The 17,392-nt window shown below is 39.9% G+C and overlaps 1 protein-coding gene across 2 annotated transcripts in view; it reads left to right on the top strand.

The window, feature by feature from the left end:
- hivep3b (HIVEP zinc finger 3b) overlaps nt 1-17,123 on the top strand; it is a 59,636-nt gene extending 42,513 nt beyond the window's left edge. For both annotated transcript variants that reach the window (XM_039679994.2, XM_089117820.1), the window contains exons 2-7: nt 3,283-7,873; nt 8,055-8,206; nt 10,985-11,160; nt 11,287-11,388; nt 12,604-13,217; nt 15,398-17,123. In XM_039679994.2, coding sequence (XP_039535928.2) covers nt 3,722-7,873; nt 8,055-8,206; nt 10,985-11,160; nt 11,287-11,388; nt 12,604-13,217; nt 15,398-16,165 — 5,964 coding nt within the window. In that variant the 5' untranslated portion in view covers nt 3,283-3,721 and the 3' untranslated portion in view covers nt 16,166-17,123. The remainder of the gene's footprint in view (nt 1-3,282; nt 7,874-8,054; nt 8,207-10,984; nt 11,161-11,286; nt 11,389-12,603; nt 13,218-15,397) is intronic.
- The last annotated feature ends 269 nt before the right edge of the window (nt 17,124-17,392 follow it).

Genomic DNA, 17,392 nt, shown 5'->3' with positions numbered 1-17,392 from the left:
TAAAATGAGTTTTTCCTCTCCTGTCTATAAGCTTCTGTGGGTCGTTCTCTGCTGTGCACCGCTTATATAGGTTTATATGTGAATAAAAGCCTAAATTAAATCTGTAAATTAAAGAAAATCTGTTTGTTCAGATAAAATTTACTAATCCTTATATGGATTAGTTTGACAAACTCTTTATGAAATTTTTGAAGCATCAAAATGTTAGTTGTGTGAAATTTCATAGGAGGGACAGAAATTTTTTAGATTTCATAAAAAATTTGTTTTGAAGATTAAAAAAAAGTCTTACGGGTTTGATATAAAACAACATTTGAGGGCGTTTTTCCTTTGTTTTTTGCGCACAGACAACCACGTTGTCACGATCCATGTTCACAGGGATCGACAAAAAATGATTAAAAATGCTGGATTATGCATTTTTATCTATGTCACTCTGCGCTTATAGACCGAACACGTAATATTGCAACGAACATAGCAATTTCTCATTTTTGTAGTTTATATGGAGACAATATAGGTAGGCTATTGTAATTGTATTTGTATTGTAAGCCTGCACTTTGAAACCCATTTTCAAAAAAATAAAATAAAAAATTCAGGCCCCCAAAACGGGGGGTGTAAATGAGAGGCATCAAGTTTTCAGGGTTTTTTTGGTTAAAAATGGTGTTGTGTAAATGGCCCCTTTGGACTAGTCTAGTGAAAATAATACATCTCATTGTTTAAGTGAAAGTTAATTGCAAAAGTGAAAGTCATTTTATTTTATCCTATTTTACTTTTTTTGTGAACTTTTTCATAAATGTAAATTACATAACAGGAAGTTGTAAAGTGTCAGTACAGCATGGTCTGTATGTCAGTTTGAGGACCTCCCAGCTGTTCGATACTCCTTCTTCCTCCATATGTTTGAGAGAGAGAGAGCTAGAGAATAAGGATCTTGCATCATCTTTTGTCACATTCTCCTGATGCCTTCAGTTCATTCTTCACTTGACCTCTGTCTGGATTTTGTTTTCTGTCTCTCTATTCTTGATGTTACATGAGCCTGTTACAAATAGTAGTGCTATTTTTGGGGGGATTTCAAGTTCCAGATTCATTATCATTCATTATCATCACAGATTCATTATCATTATCTTTCTGTTGTGCCAATTATCATCCTTACAATCCAAGTGAGATTACACATAATCAAGCAAATATTCAATTAAAACAATTATTTCTTGATATGGAATAAAGCCAGAATAGCTAATTCCTGTTGACTTCAGGCCACTTTTCTAATGCAGGTCATTGCCATAGTGCACAGTATATTTGCAATTTTAGTTTGCAAGTGAGATTGACCATTCATTACATGATGTTAACTAACCACATAACATATAGATGTTTATTACTGCTATATTGGACTTTGTGCATAGATTCACATAGTGCTCTTCCCATCCGAAACCCTCTTAATCGCCCTGTTTCAGAGCCACATCAGTACCTTGTCAGAGGTCATTAGGCTGCATGTGTCTCAAACTGATTTTTGACGTATGGACATCCATTATAGATTGATAACAACACTGTCTCTTCTCCTGTCTACATTTGTCTCTCTCTGTGCCCTTCTAGTTTACATCTGTATGTATCAATCCAGATGAAAATTCCAGCAATCAAGCAGTGTAATTCTATAATGCACTGCACGTCCTAATCACTAATATACCTGTGCAAATCTGATGCGTTCATTTATAAATTTGTGGTTCAGTCCTTTTGCAGTCAAATATATACCTCTGTCATGATGATAATGATGAAGGTCTTAGTGTTGTTGTATCTTCAATAATTGCTTGCTGTTGATAAAACACTGTGTAACCAAAGCCTACCTCTACTCTGAGAAAGCTCATTAAATTGTTGCGCATCACTCAGCCAGCAGCAGCAGCTGTTTGAGAAAGCAAACTCAGTCAAGAATCTGTCAAGTTATTTCAAGAGGAAAGCAGTTTTTTTTTCTGCTCGCTGCCTTTTCCACAGTGAACACCAAGAAAAGAAAGCTAAGAAGGTGTAGTTTTTTTAAGATATAGAAAATATGTAAGGCACCTCACTGAAAATGTTTTCCAGTAAAAATATTTAAAAATCCTAATATTTAAATATGATTAATTTACTGGAAGTAAAATTGTCAAAACTACTAATATACAAATATATTTACCTCATTGGCATACTCATTAAAGCATAAATCTCTCTAGATTTTTTTAAATGATGGGGTAAACTCAAGTGCTGAATTATTCAAATAAAATGACCATATTTTCTGAGAAAAAAAAATCTTGTGTTAAGAAATCACAAAATGTTAAAAAAAAAAAAACTGTATAAACTACTGTTTATGGATTTTCCATTTCAAAATGTAGTCTAATATGGTCTAATTTCCTAATTGAACTCCATCTGGTAGATAAACATCAATGCTATATTTGAGTGCATTTCAAGACATAATCTTAATAGTTTAAAGGCGCAAGTATTTTGTCTCTCAAGTAAGGAATTAGACCAGTTTTAAGCCCAGTGTTCATTATGAAGTACACTTAAGACATGGTCCCTCCCTAGAACCTCTGATGTTTTTTACATAGCTTAGAAGCTTATTTTGTCTGTGTACAGAAATCATAAAAGAGACTGTTTTTTATTATTATTATTCATTCGTGTTTTTGTTTTTGCTGAAATGATGATAGCAACTTGCCACAACAAAAGCTACGTTTAGATCATATCATCCAGTATCATATTGTGTGTGCAAGGAACAGCTTGGAAGTTTAAAAGAGAAATACTATAGCTAGGTCAATGAAATTTAGCAATTTCCTTGTTTATGCTTATGAGATAATTTTGAAACCACTGGCTCTAGATGAGCTTGGATCACTTTAGAGTTTTGTTAAAGCTTTTTAAAGCTTTGCTTTGTTCATACTATCAATCTTAGTGCTCAAATTTTAGTGTTTGCCATTGGTGGTGTTTGAATTTTGTGTTTTTAACATTTCAGTAGAATTCTGAACGATTTTGTGACAGCAAGGTGGTAAGGGTAGGAGTGTTGTTGTTATTATAAAATCATGTAGAATTTTACTTCCAAAGTTTTTTTTCCTCAATTAAGTAGCTTGTTTTATTGTAATATTGTAAGTATGTCTCCAGTATTCTTTCCTTAGAAGTTTAGAATCAGGAATATGGATAAATGATTTGCAAAATAATCCCCCTTTTCAGAAATAGTTTAAAAATTAGTAGTGGTAGTTTAGCATTTTCGTATAAACAGTAGCTTACTCAATACTGTTTATTATAACAACTAACCAGTTCTTTTATGTTTCTGTGCCTCTGCAGGATGTTGTGAAGTTCTAACATGTGACAAGCTGAAGACGGGAGACAAATAGGTCTTGAATAATTATTCACGTGTCAGCAGAGAAAGTGCCTCAAAAGCATCTTGAGACATTCTTTGTCAATCCCCATTGCCAGGCTTCAGCCCAAAAGACACATAATGATGAATTTCACCAAGGCTGTTTGTCAACAGGAGAGGAGACATTTAGCACACAACCAGCACTCCCATTTATGGCGGCCGCATACTGACACTGCTTAATTATGCCTTTGTCAGTTAAGACACTATCCTGTATCTTACATTTAATTATGGCCTAATACAATTAGCCCCCTAAAGCGAGTGTAAAGACTTTTTCCTATCGGAAGAGGAGTGATGCAATGATGTTTATCAGATTGTTGCTCAAAGTAGCATTCCCATAGCATCCTTGAGGCCTCCTCCCCACATCCTATGGAGGCAGAGGAAAAGCAATCGACCGATGTGGAGCGGTCTGGTGGGCAACAGCAGCCATTGTCAGAGTCTCTGTTAGCAGCACAGCTGCCTCATTTACAGCAACAAGCTACCTCGCAATCTGTCCATGGATCACATGGCCGCCTTCAACACAGGCAGCCAAAACGCTTTGAAATGCTCCAAAGGCAGAAGAAGCAGCATCAGTCACAGGCGAGTGGGTTATCTTGGCAGCTTTCAGAAGTACCTGGTCCTTCACAAAGCAGCTGTACTGCCCTGGAAGAACCATCTCCCAATATTCATAATGTTCATCAAACTCAATCTCTGCCTAGTGTTGAAGTACAGCAAGGCACCCCATGTAGACGAGAACGCAAACCCCAAAAACCAGGGAAATATGTGTGCACATACTGCGGCCGTCCTTGTGCAAAGCCTAGCGTCCTCCAAAAACACATCCGATCCCACACAGGGGAGAGACCCTATCCATGTGTTCCTTGTGGCTTCTCCTTCAAAACCAAAAGCAACCTGTATAAACACCGCAAATCTCATGCACATCGAATAAAAGCAGGCATGGCCTCGAGTCGTGAAGAGACCAGTTTCATTGAGCCAGAAGGTGGAGCATTGGGAGATGATCAAGAAGAGGGTACAGAAGGAGAGAGTACAGGTTCTGAGGATGAGACAGGGAAACACCAACCATCTACCTCACATGGTAGGCCAACTCTGAAAAAAAGTTGCAAAGTGGAATTGTCATTCGTAGAAGAGGGACCCCAAACTGAGGATTCACAGGCAGTCAAGCAAAGGCTAGCAATGAGGCTAAGCGAGAGGAAGCGAGCTCCCAGAACATCTTCAGATGAAACCCAATCCTCACTGGGTCCTGGTAGTAAGGGGAGCACAGAATCTGGCTATTTTTCCAGTTCTGGGAGTGCTGAACTTTCCCAAGTGAGCCCGCCAAATGCCAGTGCTAAAACATATGCTGAGATCATTTTAGGAAAGTATGGGCGACTTGGACAACAACAAAGAATTCCACATCAACAACTGCAATTATCGTCATCTTCAGGTCAACAGGAAAAATCAATCCCTTTCCCTGTTCCTAAGACACAAGTCATTGAGCATATAACCAAGCTAATCACTATAAATGAAGCTGTGGTGGATACAAGTGAAATTGATAGTGTCAAACCAAGACGTTCTTCGCTCTCTAGAAGAAGTAGCATCGAGTCAGTCAAGTTCTCTTCACTCAAAGAACCCTGTGTTAAAGCGGATGCCCCAGGCTCTTGTGGTTCTGCCGTTCAACTTATTCCTGGTAGTTTTGCTGGTGAATTACCTAGCTCATACTTGGCTCAAACAGAAACTTTGGCTGGTCAGAGCTCCAGTGCTCTTCTCTATAGGAGTCAATCAATGCCATCTTCGGGTAATACTTCAGATGAACCTACACACAACTTTCATCTCAGTCATTCTTTTGATGATCAGCAGGCCATAGCAGCTGAAATGAGGATTGGGTCACATCAACGAATGTTACGACGCCAACCTGCCATTGAGGTGGCAGTTGGGGTGGACCTCATTATAGACAATGCAGATCCTTCTTCTAGTTTGAAAGAAACCGAATCAGGAAAACAGCAAGAGTCTGATGCTCACTTGAAGAAGCATGACTCTTACGCAGAACACAGATTAGCGTTTATGAGTAAATCTGCACACGGCCTGTGTAAGGAAGGTAGTTCTTTTATTGAGAATCAGCCACAGGTTATGAGCTACAAGTTCAAAGCCATGGCCATGGCTGTGCGCAAGAGGAAAAAAAAAGAGGAAAGTCTTGAGGAAGACCCTCCCAGTCCAGGTCCAACAGCTGTGTCCTTCAGTTCCCAGCCTCCATTGATGCTTGACAGTATTGATAATCAGGGTGCACCTTGTGGTCTTTCACAGAGTGAACTAGAACGGAGAAGTCAATGGAAAGAAATTTCTGTTATCCAGCATACCAGATCCTTTGAAAAACAGGAAAGCATCTCAATGGCAAATCAGGAAGCAGAGCCAGAGCATGAACCATCACAGGAGCCAAAACCAACCTCCACATCACGGTTAATCCGTCAACCCAACATTCAAGTGCCAGAAATTCTGGTTACAGAGGAGCCAGATACAGAGACAGTCTCTCATCCAGTGAACACGTACATCTTAAAAGAACCAGAGAAGGTGGAGGAATTCCAGTGGCCTCAGCGTAGCCAAAGTCTGTCTCAGCTCCCTGCAGAGAAGCTACCGCCAAAGAAGAAGCGCCTCCGTTTGGCTGAGGCAACTCAATCATCAGGAGAATCTAGCTTTGAGTCAGTATCCTTGCCACATAGCCCAAGCCAAGAGAGCAATGTTGCTCATTCCTCCAGTCGATCTGCATCCTTTGAGGAATCAGGAAGGCCAGACTCTGAGATGCAAAGTGGTACCTGGAGCTCCCAAGGGTCTCACATGCTGACCGTTCCATCAAGTCTCCACCAGCACCATCATTCTCACAGAGAGATGCGCCGTTCAACATCTGAACAAGCATCTGCAAGTCCACCAAACCCTGCACACGTTGAAGAAACAAGAAGTAAGTCATTTGATTATGGCTTCCTTTCTCTAGAGCGTACTTCTGCTACTTGGAAGGAGAGAAGGAAATGTCTCTTGGTGAAGCACGGAACCCTTGGTGAGCCTGACCAGGAGGAGCCATCTACTAAACCTGGTGTCTCAGCTGTTTGCCAGTCCTACCCAATCCATCCTCCATTCACAATCACAGAGCATAGAATGGAAGGCAGGACCTCTAGGTTTAGCTCGGAGCATATTGGGAAGACCTTGCAGCTCTTTCAATCTCCTCTTACCCTCCCACCAGCCGTATTCCCCCTACAAGCAAACCCTAATTTTTGTTCCCCAAGTAGGCTCACAAGATTCCTCCCAGTAACTACAGCAATTTCTGCAGTTGTTTCCAACCAGATGTTTCAACAAGCTTTCCTTCACAGTGAGGAACCTTTGCTACATCCAAGACCCATAGAGTACGTAGAACATCTTGGACTACCCCTTCAGCCACTCACCACTTTTTTCCCACTACAATCAAGTGATGTTGCTCAGGATGTTTGCTTTCCCATGCCAGGTGATCTGACTATTCAGGTCCCTTCAGGGCCTCTTTTCAGGGAGTCTAGGTCATCACCTTCCTCCTTGCATAGCCCCGGTCATTCACAACAGCAGCTAGCCATTCGTCACTGTCCCCATCCTGTGATTGCTCCTTGCCTTCAACAGCTTTTGCCAGTGGTCTCTCTTGTTGTGCCTGTGCGCTTACAGACTCAGATTCCCACCTATGCTAGTGCCATGTATACAACCATCTCACAAATTTTAGCCACAACGCAACATCCAGTCTGCTGCACGGCTATGGTCGTCATGGGTAAGCTAGAGGAAGACAAGCTTCAGAGATCTTACCTTAGGCTGCCGTCACCTATCGCCAAAAATTATATTCCCTTGCCGCTGCCTCCTGAGCATGGAGCAGGAACTTCATCTGATGACTGCTCTGGGCAGCTCATTGCTGGAGGAAGTAAGCGAATGCTGTCACCTGCAGGTAGTCTAGAACTCAGTTTAGAGGCACAGCGGCACCAAAAACGGGTGAAAGAGGAGGAGGAGAAAGAAGAGGATGACAATGAAGATGGTTATAACAAATGTGACAAGAAATCTCAGGAGGTGTGTCAGGGAAAATATACGCAGAGGCTAACTATGGAAACAGCAGGGAGCGACAACGATCCAAGAGAAGTAATAGAAACTGAAAAGTTTAGCAAGCAGGACATAACCCAACAGAAAACTGAAAACATTGAGGAGGGAAGGAAAGAGGCAGGACACCGGTACGCTCCAAGAGTGACAAGTCCTGAAAGATCTGTGGAACCCTCTTACCCCAGTTTGCATACAACTACATCCGTCAGCTGGTGCTACCTGAATTACACAAAGCCCACCCCATCTACACATAGAAATTCAACTTCTGTCTATTCCTCATGGAGTGTAAGCATGCATAACCCTAATATACCTGGCTTGTCCACCAAAATATTACTTTCTCTGCTGCGCTCCAAACAGAAGCATAGTGCTGAGACATACACTATGGCTACAGCTCCAACACCAGTGGCTGACAAGCTGGTTCCTACTGACAGCAAAATAACCAATGTGTCAGAGGTAAACATCACTGTAATTTTTCATTTCAACTTTTCAAAAAAATTTCAGTGAGACAATTATATACAAAAAAATTATATTGAAAGTTTGAAATTGCATGCATTTTGGTATCTAGCATGTGTTTTGTGGTGGTGTGTTTATGTACTACAGTGTTGGTAAATTAGCCTGTCTGTCTGGAGTGTAGGTATGTGCCTCTCCACCCAACACGCCCGCCAAAGTAAAAGAGGAACCACCAAATGAAAGAGGGGAAAAGGATAAGAAGAGTGCTGATGACGTGCCCGCTGCCTCGACACAAAGTGAGGCAGCTCGAAATCGTATTTGCATTTTTGAAGGCGGGTGAGTAAATTCTCATGAGTTATTTTGCAACTGTAGCTGTCCAGTTAAGATACAGTAGTTAAGAGTTGAGCTACTTTATGAACTATCAGCAATAACATATTGCATAAATAATTTTGTCACACTACACTCACCCCCACTTACTGGAAGAAATAGCTTGTTATTGGAAATGCACTATTTGAAAATATTTGACCTAGTGCGGCACTTCAAGATAGAGGCTTGGTGAAGTTATGAGGTTTAATCTACAGTTTTAATACCTCTTTTTAATATGTTTCATTAGTTAAATATTTGGGGTACTAATGATCAAAATGTATATCATGTTAAAGAGTACTAATGTGCAGTTTGTTCATAATCTTCCCCGCCATGAAATTGCATTATAGCACAGTTGCCTCTCAGCTTGAGCTTTTCTGTTTTTTATTTGCTGTGTGAGAGACAAAGACATGGTAGCACAGGTGAGACTACGAACCATTAGGGACTTTATTTATCCTGCCTTGTTCAGTTGTCTGCTGAATTCACACCTTGCTCAAAGGCATGAATTTGGATGGAGTATATAGAGATAAAGAGCGCTGATAACTTAGTAGCTCGGCAGATTGTTTTTTGAAGTCGGGTGCTAATTAGTGTTGTACCAGCTATATCTGCATAGCACAGTTAAAGAGTAAAGCAACATTTATTGTTTCTGTAAAGCATTGTAGGTTATTTGTTATTATTTCAGATTCCAAAGATGTTAGTGTAAATAAGAGAGATTTTGCAATGGATAAACAGCTTTTTTTATGATACTAGTGAGTTTTGTGAGTTCAGGTACTTGTGCTGAATTGCAACATCAAAGTGAAAACTTGCAGTGATAACTTCATTTGATGTAAAATTGGATGAGATCATCAAAATACCACATGAAATGAATGTTCATGTAAATTCTGTTAATAAACATTAGTCGTGTATATTATCGAGGGATATAATCAACAATGATTTTTGTCACAATCGTGCAGTCCTAGATTGTAGTACATGATTTCAATATCATTTTTAGTATAAAAATGAAAGGACAGCTGATTGATGGATGAATAGATAATAAACAGGAGAGCTGACCTGTAAACATCAAAAGCTTTGGATTCATTAGCTGGGTCTCTTGCATTCATCTGCTTATGCGGGGCTATCAATGTGGCTGAGTGCTTAAACTGCGGCAACAACTCACCACAGCCTGCATTTTTATCCTTGCTTCCTTTGTCTCTCTCACTGCCTTTATTTTGCTCATACGGTTCTTCCGCCTTGCACACCCACGCTGTCCCTAATCACATCAGACTCTGCACTCTGTCTCACACACACACACTCCATTTTGTCTCCAAAACTTTTCACATCCTTCAGCACCCTTTTGTCTTTGCACCTCTCATAACAGCATTTGTTGTTTGCTTGCTTTCTCATTTGGAGAACACAATGCTACTGAAGGACAATCAAAGGCACCAGATTTTCTGTAGTCACCAGCCCCCTTTCAAAGATACCTTTCTAAAAATAGACGATAGGTGTGTTCGTATATTAAAAGACTTTAATGGTGTCACTCTGATTGCATTTGCTGTATCCTGAATGATGTCCGGGTCCTATAAAATGGAGTGTATTGGATTTATTTCATTTTTTTACCTAGAAACCGATGTTTAGCAAGTGGTTTCCTCTCCACCCCATCCATTTTTGCATTTTTCATGAAAGCCTACTGACATTTTTTTCAAAATGCATGTCTACATCCCATCCTGCTGCCATCAGGCTTATAAAGCAGATGAGGATTCATACTCTATCAGTCAGTAATGCAATTTTACCTTAATACTGTATGTTCTCTCTGACTGCAATGTTAAAATGTGTATACTTATATTTATTTATAATATTTGACACAATAAAAATAAATATATATTTTTTAATATTTAAATTATCTCTATATATTTGTAATACTTAGTTTTTATATATTAATATAAATTTTACATTTAAATGTTACAAATAAATGATGATAATTTATTTATTTTTAATTTTTAAGTAGTATACATCAAGTATATTTTGTGATTAGGACCATTCGTCAGCTAAAAGGGGTTTATTTTGCAATACTAACTGACTGGCTTTACAGTTTACAGCTTATTAAATGACTGATTATACCAAATAAATAAATAAACTTCTAATATCAAATCAACTTATTATCATAGATCAGGTTAATGTTTCCTTTAGAAGAATAGTCTAATGCAACATACAAAGCAGCCTAGCAACAAGACAAACACTGCAACAAAATACAATTTTATATTATTATTAAGATTAGGGTTAGGGTTAGGAAAATGAATGGCATACTTATTGTCATTTATTTTTATCTTCTCTCTGTCTCTGGTTCTAGCCTAATTTACTTTTAATAGCTATGTTTTATTAATTCCTGATTGTTTTAGAATAAATAATGTCCTTTGTTTGAAATAAATACAACTGACATCTCATGTGCAGTACATTGTTTATTATGTAGAGACTTACAGTAAATGCTTACTATGGAGTTTATGGATTATAGTCTTGCCATCAAAAAACACCTAGTTTGAGCCAAAGAGTGAATTATTTTAGACCATCGGTGGACGAACAAGTGCTTGAAATATATATTGGCAGTCCATACCTCTTATAAAGAGGGATTCATTGTTTTGGTAATTCATGAGGATCCTGCAAAAATGAAGACTGTATCGTTATATTGTTTGTTGTCTTGACTGTTAACCTTTTAAATATTTTATCTATTATTTTTATTTACCTCTCTGTCTGTCTCTCTCTCTTTCACCTGAGCAGGTACAAGTCAAATGAGGACTATGTGTATGTTCGTGGGAGGGGAAGAGGGAAATACGTGTGTGGGGAATGTGGGATTCGCTGCAAGAAGCCCAGCATGCTAAAAAAGCACATTCGCACTCATACAGATGTCCGTCCCTACGTCTGTAAGCACTGCAACTTTGCCTTTAAAACCAAAGGTAGGCATGCATCTCTTTCAAACTCCTACTTTCCCGTAGCCATCTTTTTAATCACAAAATTCTTGTATTCATTCTTGTACATCCTTTTTGTATTATGCGTCATTGAGAATTACCTTTTCCTTGAAGGGAACCTTACCAAACACATGAAGTCCAAGGCCCACGGTAAGAAATGCCTGGAGATGGGTGTGTCCGAATCATCTGTGGATGAGCTGGAGACTGAGGAAGCAGGTAGGGTTGCCAAAAAGAGTTGTGCTTTGATGGACTTTGATTGATCATTCAAACCATCTTCCTCGTTTCTCAATAAGGATTCCTTGCATTACATGAGTGAGAAATTATTATGAACATTCAGGCATGGTTTATTGTGTTACAGCACATGCATATAATGCTTCACACATTAAAAATGTAAACGTCTTGTGTTAATAGCGCAGTACATGTTTTAAACACTTAGATTGCTTTCCCTTTTGGTGCCAGACGTCTTCTAGAATATGTTCTACCAGATCTATGTATTTTTAAGCTCTGTTCTTTTTTTCTTTTCTTTTTTTTTTGCTTCTTTACTTCATTGGTACAAAAGTGATGTCAACCTTTCAGTGTACTTTCAGACTTGCCAATGAAAATAGTTTGCCATACAGAGAGGCAAGACTGACCTCCAGTTTATCGTGTTTATATAAAACCAGAAGTGAAAATTGCCTGCCTCTCTCTCTCTCTCACACACACTCACTCACTCATTCTCACTCCGTCTCTTTCTTGACATTTCTCATTCTTAGTGCATCTAAGAGCTCCAAGGACATTTCAGTCAGCCACACACCATTCACTAGATTTTAAATGTAGCTGATGAATGAAACGCACATGAAAACAGATGCCTGCTGCAATTCAGTGTTATATATAGCTTTTCTCGGGGACAATATATAATTATGTACAGTTTATGAGGAGTTTTCACATGGGGAAGTTGTCAAAAGGGCTTTGACTTTGTGTAGCTGTTTGATGAACAAGTGAACACAATTCAGACAAATGTCAACTATATAAAGATGTATTTTAACCAGTGGGTTGAGTTGTGTTCTCTGGGAGAAGGGAATTTTTCATAAATGTCAAGTTGGGAAAAGTTGCCGCATGCCTTTTTAAATGTTCAATACTACCATTCAAAAGTTTGGGCATCAGTAAGATTTTTTTTAAATTAATTAATACTTATTTTCACTATATTTTTCTGTATTTTTGTCTTTTAAAAAATAATAAAAAATCACACAAATGGCAAACTTTTGAACGGTGATGTACATGTTTATACAAAAATTCATTTGAAAAATGAATCTACCCTTATTAAATATTCACAGGATTCATATTTGTGATAACTAGCCCCAGTCTCCCATTTAGTTCATTTTTGAATTTGTGTAGTTATTTTTTGTGTGTTGACACCTTTGCTATATGAACACATCCATTTCTGTCCAACAGGTGGCAGTGAGGAGCAAGTGTGTGATTCAGAAGACCAAGAGGGGCACCAGTTCTCTGATGTTGAAGATTCTGAAGCAGAAGATGATGAAGATGAAGAGGAGGAGTTCTCTTCCCACGATGAACCATCTTCAGCCTGTTCCACTGATACTCGTCAATCCATAGGTGACCTCTCTGAAAGTGGCCAAGGCTCACAGACTGAGCCCTCTGACCCTAAAGCAAAAGAGGAATACTCTTCACCCCACAGGCCTTTCCCTGGCATGCGAGCTGCGTCTCCAGGCAGCAAGAGGGCGTTGTTTTCTCGCAAGGGCTGGGAGGTTTCCCCGAGGACCTTTTCCCCTAGCAGTGAGGGCTCTCCTCTTAGAAGCCTGTCTCCCAGGCTTGAACTGTCCTCCCCTAGCCGTCATCCCTCTCCCTCCCCAGAGAGAGGCCCGTCACCCATCAGAGCCCTCTCCCCTCTCAGGCCCCTCTCACCTCTGCGGCCAGTATCCCCTGCGCGGTACAGGAGTGCCAGAGCTCTATGCTCTCTTACGCCTCTAAAGCCCCAGCATCGACCGCACAGCTCACCCGCTGGGCTCCTTTGGGAGCCTGGCTCACCGGCTACTGAGGGTCTAAAGGTGGGTAAAGTGACAGTTTTAAACAAGGCTTTGATTTTTTTCAATCCAGGCTCATGGAAAAAAAAACGTGCCTGTAGCGATATTTCTACAAAATAGTATTATATTGCTACCTGCGCATTCTTCGGCACTTTCAATGAGGAATGACCGGTGAGTGCTCTAATTTGTGTTTTTTGATTTTAATGTAAACATTACAAAATGTCAGATGACATCAGTAAAGTTAAGTCGCATTATTTCATAACATTGGCCGTTATGATTTCATTAGACATGATTATCACAATTTATCATAATAGTTAGCAAGTTGTGCTCAATTACACTATTTACAACATCTAGGCTTATATATGTCCTGATAATAATGTCAGATGTTGACTATGTCCTCATGATAATCGCAGGAATCAACATCAACAGCGTCAAGATTTAATTGACTCAATCAACACAATTTGAAGTAAAGTTACCGTCGGGAAGTGCACTGTTAGTCAGCTGAAGTTTGTATAAGCACAGTACGCACGGCCAGACACAGGACTAACGTTACGTGATGTGATAAATACACATCACAACACCTGAGTTCAGCTGGCAAACTAGCTCGCCAATAAAATATAACGAAAAAACAAAACTTAGAGAAACGACTGTTTGTTAGTAAGTCTGCTTACAGCTCTGGTAATTGAAAGCTAGCTAGACATGTGGGAATTATTAAACTGGTCTAATTATCAACAATGGATGAATGAACAGCACCGTAAAAAATGACGTACTACAAGCCAGCGCAGCAACATACAACATAGAATGCAAACAAGTTTACACATTTTACAGTTTACAAAGAGATTTACTTAAAATTCCATCAACAAGATCGCCAGGTCAGCATCGCTGTTGCATCCAGTGCTGCTTTTAAGCTCGCGCCAACGAGTGAAAGCCTGACCGAGTGGGACTCTTGTCCGGTTTCTAGCACGGTCCGATTCTCTTTTCCTTTTTCTTGACATTTCTGAGTCTGACCGAGTTTTCTTGGATGCGCGCAAGTAGCTTCATATGTTGTTGTTGATGTGTGCGACCGTAAAGCATTTCGTGATTTTCGTGAGCTGTGTCAGGGGTGCCACTCTCAAACTTGCATTTCCAAGCTTTACTACCAGGATGATTCGCCCAACTATGACTTTGTTTACCACCAAAACGAATTTGAAGCAGTTATATTAAGGTACAAATCTTGCATAGTGTACCTTTTAAACAAAGAATTGCCTACATTGTATTACTCTTTCACAGTAGTGTAAGGGCCAATCCCAATTCTACCCCTTACCCCTTCCCTTTCCCCTAGCCCTGAAAATATTCCCCTAAGAAATGGGACACCACTACGCCTCCGTTAAACGTCATTATAAGTCGTCGCTAGCGCCTACGTCACAGGATATGCGCCGATGTTTATCACAACTTCCAAGATCCCGTCGACAGCTGCAGTTATCTCAGTCGCGTGGGTTACAGCTATTTTCTTGCATCTTGTGAGGTTCGCAGGAAACAACGGAGACGACGAAAATATGTTGCGGGACTATCGTTAGCAAACTACAGTAATTTTAGCGATTTTTTTTACAAACGTTTCTGTGAAGAAACGGACCGTAAATATGAACACAATATTGAATGTAACATAAAGAAAATCATTATTTGTCTTTATAATACTTAATAAAGCCACAAATACTTAAATTTATGGGTCTCCTTTCTCGCTTGGGCAGCCAGCCTGGGTTAGCAGTGACACTTCTCATACCCCTTCGTTTGAAGTGTGCTCCCGAAAAATCTTCGTTTGAAGGGCTATTTGGCCCTTCACCCTAGCCCTCCCCCTCCAACCAAAAGAGAATTGGGACAGCCCTACCCCTTCACGTGGACGTGCAAAACGGAGGGGAAGGGGAAAGTGAAGGGGTAAGGGGTAGAATTGGGATTGGCCCTTAAGTGTACTCATAATTTTATTTCAGATGTTCCCGTTTTCAACAAGGACTTATGTAAAATGTTTATATGAAATATTTTAATCTTTTTGTTTAATTTTACACATTCTCGTCACTAAAAAGTTAGACTAAAATTTGATGCAATTTTAGAGTAAGTCTTAATATGGCATGACAAAATATTCATAAATAGACAAAAGCAATGTAAAAATGAACTGTCATCGAGAATGGAAGTTTGGACGTTTGATTGCAATGCCATGTCTCCCCCTACAGGACAAGCCTGCTACTCAACCAACTCCACAGGAGTGTACGGCCCCAGATCCCATCCTGCTCTACCCATCCCTACGCTTCTCTCCAAGCGACCCTTTCCCTCCCCCTCCTTTGACGCCACGGACAGTGGATCGCATGTTTAGTCACCTTCCTTTACACTCCCAAGATCAAGCCCGCATGCCCTATCACATGATTCCCATTGGGGGCATCCAAATGGTGCAGCTTAGACCCCGATCACGCCCTAAACTGGAACGACAGTCATCCTCCACCCCTTCGCCCACCTCTCCCAAAGAGGACTCCCCTTTTTCTCTCGCCAGGAGGGATTATCCATGGATCTCGCTTCCAGAAACCAGTCCTCAGAGAACTCTGGCGAACTGCAGGACAAAAAGCCAAGATGAGGGTGCCAATCGGTCTGACCTGTCTTGTCTCGGTACAAGCTCGACGTTTCCCAAACTCCCCCCTTCGCAGCAAGGTACAGGGGAGCAACTGACCACTAAGGTCAGAAAGCAATATGGCGACTTGAGCTCCGCCACAAAGACTCACAGCTTCGGTCCCGAAACATCCATAAAAGTTGCGGCACACAGCGATGAAGGAGCCGAGAGGATCTCGCAGGGGGAAGGGGCGAGTTCCTCGCGTGAAACCACCAGACAGCTGCGCGAGACAGAAAAGCCTATAGCGGCGCCACTCAGGGGACGTGGCTCTTTTTCAGAAGGATGTTCAGGATCCGCCAGTGCTCATCCGAGCCAGGAAGGTGATCCAGATAGCACTTAAAAGCATCTGTGCACAATGGTGAAATGCTTTCTACCGCTAATACTACTATTGTTTTGTTTTGTAATGCGCTTATTTTTTATATACAACATTTTCAATACTATTGGTAACTTGGTAAATGTTTGTTCTGCAATATTCAAGATTGTAATATGATGCACTTTTTTTTCTTGGAAAAAATATTTCTGTAAATCGATTACGTCTGTCCTTCCTGTATCTTAATTGACATTGCAATCTTAATATATCTATTTGAATATGTATATGTAAAAAACAAAACAAAAAACAAAACAAAAAAACTTGTACTTGTAAAACATTAAGTATGGATATGAATAGATTTCTAAGTGACCAAGATGAAAACTTAAATCGAGAGTAATTCCAATATTTCGTGTCCAGTATTGCGCAAATTCTAGTGATGTGTGCCTTTTTCTGTCCAGATTTACTGCTTGAAGTGTCAAAAATGAAAGGCTGTGAATTCTTTTTATGAATCTAGATTTTTGTTTTTTTATTTCAAACGATCTGGTATTTGAAGAAGCGGGAAGATTTTCTTTGTATGTGAGGGTAAACGAGACAAGAGACGAAGGTTTCGGTGAAGAGCCTTGCAGGGAAATTGCACTGAAGTCATATTTTTTATAATACAAGTGATTAATTGATTAGATATATTGTCTCTGTACAGATAGAAAGTCTATGGTCCATATTTATTGCCATGTGAAACTGAAAATACCTATGTTTTGTTTACTTTAGTTTACAAAGGGATTTCTATTGTCATTTTTATTATTCTTTACACTTTTTTTTTATATAGTTACTTTTTTTAAGTTATGACCTTAAGACTTGAAATTAATAAACTGGACAGGCTTTCAGTGAAGTCGGTCAATAGCCGAGGTTCAGGATGGACCAAATGCCCTCCAAATTTGTCACAGAGATTTTGCATTTCTGAACCAATAAAGGTACACCAGGAATTATTAAACCTGCTGATGGTGTCCAGTGTTTTGCGGCCAGCAGATGGTGCTGTCTGTCCTTTCATTGGCGAGTTCTAGTTCTCCCACAGGGACTGAACAGGTGGACCTACTGTATGTGAGCTGTGTGGGACGCATTCTTAGCGTGTTCAAAACGTGTTTTATAGTTTCCGGGAGAAATAAAATAGCGGTGTTGAGTCAATTATCAGGGATTCCTCACGAATTTTTATTCTCAAGCAAAAAAATATTTGATCCCGATATGTGGCAGATCATCTGTTCA

The sequence above is a fragment of the Pimephales promelas genome, chromosome 12, assembly GCF_988280905.1.
Source record: "Pimephales promelas chromosome 12, fPimPro1.hap1.1, whole genome shotgun sequence".
NCBI classification, from domain to species: Eukaryota; Metazoa; Chordata; class Actinopteri; order Cypriniformes; family Leuciscidae; genus Pimephales; species Pimephales promelas.
Note: the sequence above shows the minus strand (reverse complement) of the source record. Positions and strands in the feature narration are given on the sequence as shown.